Consider the following 9021-nt stretch of genomic DNA (forward strand, 5'->3'; position numbering starts at 1 on the left):
TGATACATATATACAATGGCAAAAATGAGCGCGATGCTCCCCACACTGAAGAGCGCTTCTCGAACTTTTAGGGCACCGCCTCTCCGAATGCTGGGCTTATTTCCCATTCTGAATCAGCCATTCTAGACGTGGATCTCAAATTTTGCATTTCTTTCTTCTTGTCCTGGTACCGGGGATTGAACCCAGGTGTGTTTTACCACTGAGATACATCCCCACTAATTTTTATTTTTATTTTGAGACAGTGTCTTGCTGAGTTGCTGAGGCTGGCCTTGAACCTCTGATCCTCCTGCCTCAGCCTCCCTAGTCACTGGGATGACAGTCATGTGCCCTGTGCCTTACTTCAGATTTTGTATTTCTGATCAGTCCCTTGCTGCTACTAGGTTGCTGGTTCAGGAAGGACCTTTTCACACCATCCCATTAAAACTTGAGAAGCCATGGGTGCCGTGGCACAACATCTGTAATCTCAGTGACCTGGGAGGTTGAGGCAGGAGGATAGCAAGTTCAAAGCCAGCCTCAGCAACTTAGCAAGACAGTCTCTAAATAAAAAAATAAAAAGTGCTGGGGATGGGGCTCAGAGTTTAAGTGCCCAGGATTCCATTCTCAGTACCCAAAACAATCACAACAAAAAAGCAAAACTCAAGCAGCACCATTTCTGACCTTGTAGGAGAGAAGGGTGCATCTCTCCCGAGTTATGAGATCCAGGTTTCTGTCCTCAGAATAAAACTTCACTTTGAGTCATGTGCTCCTACATTCGGGCCCAGCTCGGTGTTCTATCTCCTGAGAGGAAGTGGGACTGAGCAGGCCACAGGCAAGTTGGCTTACGTCACAAGTTGTCCCAAGGGGTCTCCTCTGAGTCGCTAAGTTTCTGGGAACCCGCTGTCATTTCCAAGGATGCCTCAAAAATCTCATTGTGCATGTAAAACAGTAGGTACCCCGTGCGCTTCCTGGCCTCCCACACCAGGGCCTCTGGGATCTGCGACACCTTCAGGTCATTGTACAGGAACCACTCCTGCTGTTGAAAGTCGAACACGTCACTGATGTAGTGGCCCGAGTCGTGGGAGCTCCCGACATGGCTGACCACGCTGACCAGCCTGTAAGCCGGAGGAGGACCTCCCGACCCCTCAGCGTCTGGTGCCCGGGCCTCGGAGATAGGGTCCTGGTGTTCAGGACCCCTGTCAGAACCCGACGCACCACAGACGTCTTGGTCGGCTTCCGGAGGTCTGGCTTCTGTGGGTCCACTCGTGTCCTTCTCTGGACATCCCTGGACGTCCCCGGAGTTGGTTTTCTCACTGTTCTGAAGTTCTGAGTTCCCAGGCACCTCTGCAAGCACTGAGCGGGGGGTGCTGACTGGCTCCCCTCTGTCCTCACGAGGCAGGGGGCGGCCTTCCTCGGCCACCTTGTCGGGGGCGGCCTGGGCTTCCTGCCACCCCGGGTTGTCCCCGTCCGACTCCGGTGGAGANGCCGGCACCGCTCACACCTGTACTGCAGCTCCTCGGCCGCAAAGAAGAGGTCCAGCGCGGTCTGCACGGACAGAGGCGGCGGTTCGGTCCCGCGGTGCAGGTCCAGGGACAGGTGGTTGCTGGGCTCTGTCTTGAGGACCACCCAGCCACACGCTTGGCACGTGATGGAGATCTGCATCTCAAACTCAAAATTCGCACTAACAGGGCAGTGGGATGCTTGGGTGGCAGGGCTGCCGGCGCACAGCTCAGGGGCTGGGTCCCCGCCAGCCTCCCCGCCAGCCTCCCCGCCAGCCTCCCCGCCAGCCTCCCCGCCAGCGCTGCAGGTGGCCTTTAGATCCTCAAACTCGCCTTTGAGCTGCTGTAAACACTGGCCTAGAAATTCATGCGCGTCGTTCTGCTGGCTCCCCTGAAAGGACTCCGCAGCAGCCGAGATGGCCCTTTTGAGGCTCAGGAGCAGCCCCTGCTTGGTCTCCACCTTGCAGAAATCTTTCAAAACCAGCAGCCAGCTCAGGGGCGTGAGGAGAGCCCCCGAGGGCGCTGTCCCCCAGGAGACGCCCTGCAGGAGCAAGCCCTCGGCGAAGGACGGGATGGCCAGCAGCGCCTGCAGCACGGCGTTCATGTAGCAGGTGTTCCCCAGGTTGGGGAGGCCGCGCCACGCCCACCTCGGCTCGGCCACCTTGTCGGGGGCGGCCTGGGCTTCCTGCCACCCCGGGTTGTCCCCGTCCGACTCCGGTGGAGACCCCAGACTTGTTCTGTCGGAGGGCGTCTGGGTTGGAGGCGCCACCACGCGCAGGTCAGGCCCTGGGGTGGGGCTGGTCCCGACTGAAGGCCCAGCGTCCTCCGAGTTTCTTTCTTTTCCTTCGTCGTCGTCTAAGCTCACGGGTGGCTCCCCGTTGCTTCCTGCATACTTCCAGGGCTGGGCCCGGCATTTCTTGCTGGGTACCAGGTCATCTTCTCCCAGGGTGTCCTCGCTCCTCTTCATCCTCTTCTGACCTTCACATTCTAGTAACCCTTTCCTACCAAGAGTCGGTGGTTTTGACATTAGCCAGGGCGTCTTCTGAGAAGGAAGGGTTCACTTCTGCTTTGGGTATGAAAGGACCCACAAAGTGGCTTGAGGCTGTAAAACAGGATTTTGTCAGCTACCAGACAGACCAATCACTCTCCAGTTCCATGGGATTTTGAAATCTATTTTGATGAAAAATGTCCAGAAATGTTTTCGATTGTTCAAACCCTATGTAGGATGATTTGCCAATGAATAACAAGGTCACGTCCTGCATCCAGTGAGGACACTGGCAATGTCATTGCTCAGCTGAGAAACCCACGCACTCTCCGGGTCTGGAAGTGACTGCCAGCTTCATTTCCTTTTCTCCTTCCAGAGTCAATGAGGGTTCCTCTCCACTTCCTTGTCCCCGTCCTCTTGCTCCAAATTTGTGTTTGTCTTTGGAGGAAGCATCCTTTCTTTATAAATGAAACACTGTACCCTAAAGGACAAAAAGCACACACCTACATTTTAACCACAATGTTCTAGCCATGACGCTTGGTGTAAGACCCTATGGAATAACCATTTGCTATCGGTCCCAAGTGAAAGTCGCTTTTGAGGAGCTGCTGACGTTCTGAAGCCATGCCAGCCTCTGGAACACATTTGCCCTCCTTTGGCCATTTTTAGTGCCTTATGAAGACGTGGTTAAAATGGACCTTTGTGCTGGTGCGGAAGGTACATCACCTCCTGACGGACCTGAGAGTGGAGGGTCTGACGTGCCCAGAGTCACTCACACAGCAGGTCTGAGGACTGGCCTCCTGGGGGCACAGAGGGCCACTCAGCAAGCGGCAGGGGGACACATGTGGATGTGGTGGAGAGCACACGAAGGTGCAAAGGAAGGAGAAGGCAGAAGATGAGACAGAGGGGCTCAAGGACACCGTAGTCCGCAGGGAGGAGCAAACCAGACCCACAGTGAGACGTCACCACAGCTGCTCTGACAGCCTGTATGGAGAAGTCAAGAGATGCTCAGTGTCTTCCAAGGAACCTCCATACTGCTTTCCCGAGTGGTTGCAAAACTGGGAATGGAACACCATTTGACCCAGCTGTCCCTCTCCTCGGTCTATACCCAAAGGACTTAAAGTCAGCACACTTCAGGGACACAGCCACATCAATGTTTATAGCAGCACAGTTCACAACAGCTAAACTGTGGAGCCCACCTAGTGCCCTTCAGTGGATGAATGGATAAAGAGACTGTGGTATCTAGACACAGTGGAATGTTACTCAGCAATAAAAAGAATAACATGATGGCATTTGCAGGTAAGTGGATGGAGTTGGAGAGTATCATGCTAAGCTTAGTAAAGTCAATCCCCAAAAAACAAAGGCCAAATGTTCTCTGATAAGTGGATGCTGATCCATGTGGGGGAGGCGTGGGAAAAACGGAGAAACTTTGGGCACAAGGAATGGCGGGATGGGAGGGGACCTGGGGCAGGAAAGGTGGTGGAATGAGATGACATCATCGCCCAGGTACACGTCGGACTGCACATGTGGTGGGACGCTCCGTTGTGTACAACCAGAGAAATGAAAAGTCCTGCTGCACTTGTGTACAACGAATCAAAATGCATTCTGCTGTCATCTATGCCTAATTAGAATAAATCAATTAATTAAAAAAAGAGATACTCAGTGTTGATGAGGACCTGGAGAGAAGGGACCCTGGTGCTGTGGTGGACTGCAGACAGACATGGCCATCCCAGAAGGGTCCCCAGTCTGAACCCCCAACAGACAGGTGCACGCCCTACTCCACTGTTCCTTTTTTCCTCTTCCCTCCCCACCCTTTGTTTCTTTTTCTTTCTTCAGCTACAGAGATTTTTATCACAGGGGAGACTACCAGGGAGCTAGTCAAAGCCCATTTTATTTTTGAGACAGAGTCCCACTAAACTTTCAAGACTGGCCTCAAATTTGCAATCCTCTCACCTCAGCCTCCCAAGTTGCTGAACTTACAGGCATGGACCCTGTGCCCAGCTTGTACTCTGTTTTCTACAATACCCAAGATAGGAGATGGCCTAACTGTCCATCAACAGACGAATCGATAAGGAAATCCAGGTTGTTGTGAATATTATTAGGCCTTCACATAGAAGGAGCCCTGCCACTTATGAGCAAAAGGACAACTTCAGAGGATGCTGTGGAAGAGAAGCAAGTCAGATAGAGGGTGAAAGCACCGAATCATCTCACGGACGGGTAGAACCAAACTGGTAGGAGCAGAGAGTGGAGTGGTAGGTCCAGGATTGGGGGTGAGGGAGATGGGGCGGTGGCAAAAGGGGACCCATGCTCATTTCTAAGGTGAACAAGTTCTGGATCTCCAAGGTGCAGCACGGTCACGCCTATTGATGATGACACATTGCACCTTGAAGTCTGAGTCTGAGTAGATATTACGTGCTCTCACACACACCCACAAGAGGTGAACACGTAGCGATGGACAGATGCACCACCTTGACTGGGGAAATCATTCCCTTCTACAGTGCATTCACCCATCAACCAGATGCACAGCCTATGCCCACACGCAGCATCTGCCTGTCAGCTGCCCAACCACAAAGCCGGGGAGTGGAAAACATAGTGGGATGCACTTCAGGAGACGTGGGAGCCGCAGCATGGGCACAGCTCCTTGGCAGGGTGAGGCGGGAGCATCTGTTGAGACCGGTGCAAAGCAGCCTGAGCAACAGCCGCAACCACAGAAGAGGGCACGAAGAGAAAGGGGTTCATCTCTCACGCCTGAAGCTGCCTCTGGGGTCCCGCAGCCCTCAGCAGTGCCAGGATCTGAAGCCATGGAGTGCCTGGGAGGTGGCAGAGGGAGCAGGGTGCCCCGAGTGGGCGTCCAGGATCAGACCTCCCTGTGTGGGGCTGGGACTGGCCTCGGGTGTTTTCACACCTGTGCAACTGGCTTAATGTAGCCAATTTGGTGAAGCTGCTCGCAGGTCTCTGAATTTTCCATCCATAAAATGCAGATGTATAAGCCAGCCTCAGCAAGGGCCAGGCGCTGAGCTGCTCAGTGAGATCCTGTCTCCAGATAAAATGCAAAATGGGGCTGGGGACGTTTGGCTCCGTGTTTGAGTGCCCCTGAGTTCAATCCCCAGTACCAAAACAAACAAACGAAAACCCCAAAACAAAAAAATCACAGACGTGTAGTTTCCCAGGGCATAAATGTAGCCTGTCCCTTCAATCATTTGAGTCCTCCTCAACCTGACCACTCACTCTGTAAGCCAACATTTCTCTTTACCGCAATGGGGTCTTCGCTCTTAGCCCCTCAATGTTCTAGCACCCGCAAAGAGAGAGACTTAGTGCCTCACTGCCCGCAAGTCCGCTGCAGCAAGGGTTGCAAATACCACATGTCCATCACTTGACCTGCGACTACCAGCTTTTCCTGAGGTTGCAGAAGGTTGTGAAGGGAAGGAAACTAGGACACTGCTGGGAAATCAGGGAGGGAAGTAACTGGTGGGCATGGAGCCCGCAGGGTCAACCTGAGGGACAGGAAAGAAAGAGGAGGCGAGGTGAGGTGCTGGGTGACCACTAGAATGGAGAGAGAGGGATGGAGACGATGGGGTGGGGGACAGGAGAGAAGGAGGGAGGGAGAGAGAGGGAAGGAGGGAGGGAGAGAGGGAAAGAGGGAGAGATGGAGGGGGAGAGAGGGAGGGAGAGAGAGGCGGTGGAGGAAGGAGGAGGAGCACAGAAGCACCTGGAAGGGGACATGTATCCCCAAACAGAAAGCAGTTTCAGAAAGTTTCAAAAAATCCTCTCTGGAAAAAATTTTAAAAAGGGGTGGTGGGCATGGGTCTCTGAAATCAAAGAGAGAACAGTAATAAATAAATAGAGTAATGAATCAAAAATAATCATCAGGGGCTGGGGATGTGGCTCAAGCGGTAGCGCGCTCGCCTGGCATGCGTGCGGCCCGGGTTCGATCCTCAGCACCACATACCAACAGGGATGTTGTGTCTGCCGAGAAACTAAAAAATAAATATTAAAATTCTCTCTCAAAAAAACAAATGATAATGATCCTCTGAGGAGGAAGCACAGGGTGCGGCCGCTCTCTGGCGCCCTGGGGCCTGTGTGCCAAGCCCAGGGGAGGAGGCTGGTGGTCTCCACGGGGTCATCTCTGAGGCGTTTCTGAATGCCCCTCCCTGATCACACAGAGGAGATTACAACCCCGGGAGCAGCACTGAGAGATTTTCTCAGAACCCTGCCTCACTAGCTCCTCTGGCAATGTTTGATTGCTAGAGAAAACTCACACTTTATGAGGTTCTAACTTAAAAGCTGATCATGATCTTGTTTATCCTGCATTCTCAGCATCTTTAGAATGTTTTCTTGTTTCAAAGAAGCAGGAGAAAAGATGTATGAAGACCAGATGTCATACAATCCAACTGCCAGAGTTCAGAGCCTCCCTTCAGCACTTCCTGCTTCTGCCACACCCAACTCCTGGCTGGGGCTTGGTTTCTGATATGTCAGAGAGTTCTGCTGATGACCACAGCTCCTTGTTAGGTGACAATGTTGCAGGTGATTGTTTCACCACCACAGGCTCTTGTGTGTGTGGCCGGCCAAGGCTGTCCTCAAATTGAGATCCTCCTGCCTCAGCCTCCCAAGTCGCTATGATCACAGATGTGAACCACTGATTCCTGTGTTAAATATGAGCTCCTTTCTGAAAGGGCCAATTTCCAGTCACAGAAAACTAACCCCAGATCAAAACCAACTAAGGCGTCTTCATCCACAACTCACACACGTAACGGGTGAAATAAGAAACCCCCCTCACCACAAGATCTGACATCCCACCAACCCAACAAGCAAACTCCACCGTCTGAGGAAACTTACAGTTTGAAGAGCTGGGCCCAGGGAGGATGGAGGAGGGCTCTGATCAGGTCTGGCGGGAATCCTGAGTATTCATCAGCCCGGCTGCTCCACCCTTTTCTAAAACACACCTCTTTTGACTAAATCCGGTCCTAGAGCCAGGCCCCTGGTCCACTCACCATGTTTCCTTTAACCCACTGTGTGCTAGGTACACTTTGGAGAGAGCTTACTTCAGCAGAGGGGCCAACCCAGAGTTGTGTGAAACACTCCGTTGTCCTGTTTCTTTAATATTCTTTGATCTTAAAATTCCCTTGAGCTTTCTTGTGCCTTTCTTTTGCCCCCCTCTCCTGCTCTTTGTCACCACTGAGCTGCGTCCCCCTCCATCGCCTGGATTGCGGGCCCCAGTCTCCCACCTTCCTAGTCTTTCTCTTTAAGACACTGGTATCTTTGAAGAATATACTCGTGTGTGTGTGTGTGTGTGTGTGTTTTACTGAGGCTGAATTCAGGGGTTCCCTTCCACTGAGCCCATTCCACTTCTTTTTGGTTTTTGAGATAGGTTCCCGCTGAGTGTCTGATTTTCCCCAGGATTACATTGAGTTCAGGCACATTGGGCTGGAGGATCCCAGAGGAGGGTCTGTCTTCTGAGAATATCATTTCCAGACACAGATGACATTAATTTGTCCTTTATTAAGGATCGTGTACTTAAAGTATTTGTTTCCACTATGCAAATGACACTTTTCTTGGGTGATTATATATCTGTATGGAAATCATTTAAGACTGAAAATATGCCATTTCTCACCAGATTATCCACCAGTAGAAAGATCATTTAAATAACATCACTTAGCAAAACAACCGTACTACCTACCATTTTACATGGCTTTTAGTTTGTTGGTTGGTTTGTGGGGATTGGCTTACATCCACCATTTCTGTGGGCTACACCCCCATGTCTTTATTTCCTGGGCTAAATGGATCCAGTTAAGATTCACAGCTACTTCCAGATCAGAGTTTGAAAGTGTGTGCCAGTTTTTTCTTGTTACAAAGAAGCAGGAGAAAGTCTGCCTAGTACTCGAGTGTAAATTCCATAGCCCCTGGGTATTATATTTTCATCTTTGTCAGTAAGTTAGCTGAAAGATACCTCCTTTGTAATTCCAGTTAACTTGAACATTTCCCTCCAATTTGGGGAACACACACACACATTGGTGGCTAATTCATGCTTTTACTATATATCTGCTGAAGTATAAGCGGACCTTCATTAATCTAAAATAATTCTTTTAAAGTGAAGGACATCACTAGGTGCAGTGATGTCATCTCAGCAGCTCCAGAGGCTGAGGAAAGGCAATCCTAAATTAGGGGCCAGCCTGATCTACTTACCGAGCCGTGTCTCAAAATAAAAATAGAAATGACTGGGGGTGTAGCTCAGTGGAAAGCACCCCGGGTTCATCCCCAGTGTGTGGTGGGTGTTGTGGAGAGCCGGGTCCTGAGCCAATGTAGGCCACAGGAGCTGCATCCCAGGCCTCTCCCATCGCCCAGGCGGGACTCGGCCTCCCACGTGGCTGGGATCACGGGGCCCACCGCGCCCCACCGGGCCGTTGTCAACGGTCCCTACAGTGGTCCCAGCTGACATTGGTGACTTCAGACCACTTACAGTTCCAAGGTGGCTTCTTTCCCATTTCTACTGGGTGCAGTTTATTTTGAAGGACGCTCGTGTGTGTTTACGCAACAGGCGCCGGAGCTGTAAGGACCCTGTCTCTT

At 51.7% G+C, this 9021-nt stretch overlaps 1 protein-coding gene across 1 annotated transcript in view; it reads right to left on the reverse strand.

Moving 5' to 3' along the window:
* Nucleotides 1–823: 823 nt before the first annotated feature.
* The window catches only part of Usp29 (ubiquitin specific peptidase 29), an 8633-nt gene continuing 435 nt past the window's right edge, over nucleotides 824–9021 (reverse strand). The window contains 4 exon segments of the mRNA XM_048791471.1: nucleotides 824–1172; nucleotides 1397–2476; nucleotides 2604–2840; nucleotides 2842–2941. Of these exon segments, the coding sequence (XP_048647428.1) occupies nucleotides 824–1172; nucleotides 1397–2476; nucleotides 2604–2840; nucleotides 2842–2941 (1766 nt within the window).

The sequence above is a fragment of the Marmota marmota genome, unplaced genomic scaffold, assembly GCF_001458135.2.
Source record: "Marmota marmota marmota unplaced genomic scaffold, marMar, whole genome shotgun sequence".
Taxonomy (NCBI): domain Eukaryota; kingdom Metazoa; phylum Chordata; class Mammalia; order Rodentia; family Sciuridae; genus Marmota; species Marmota marmota.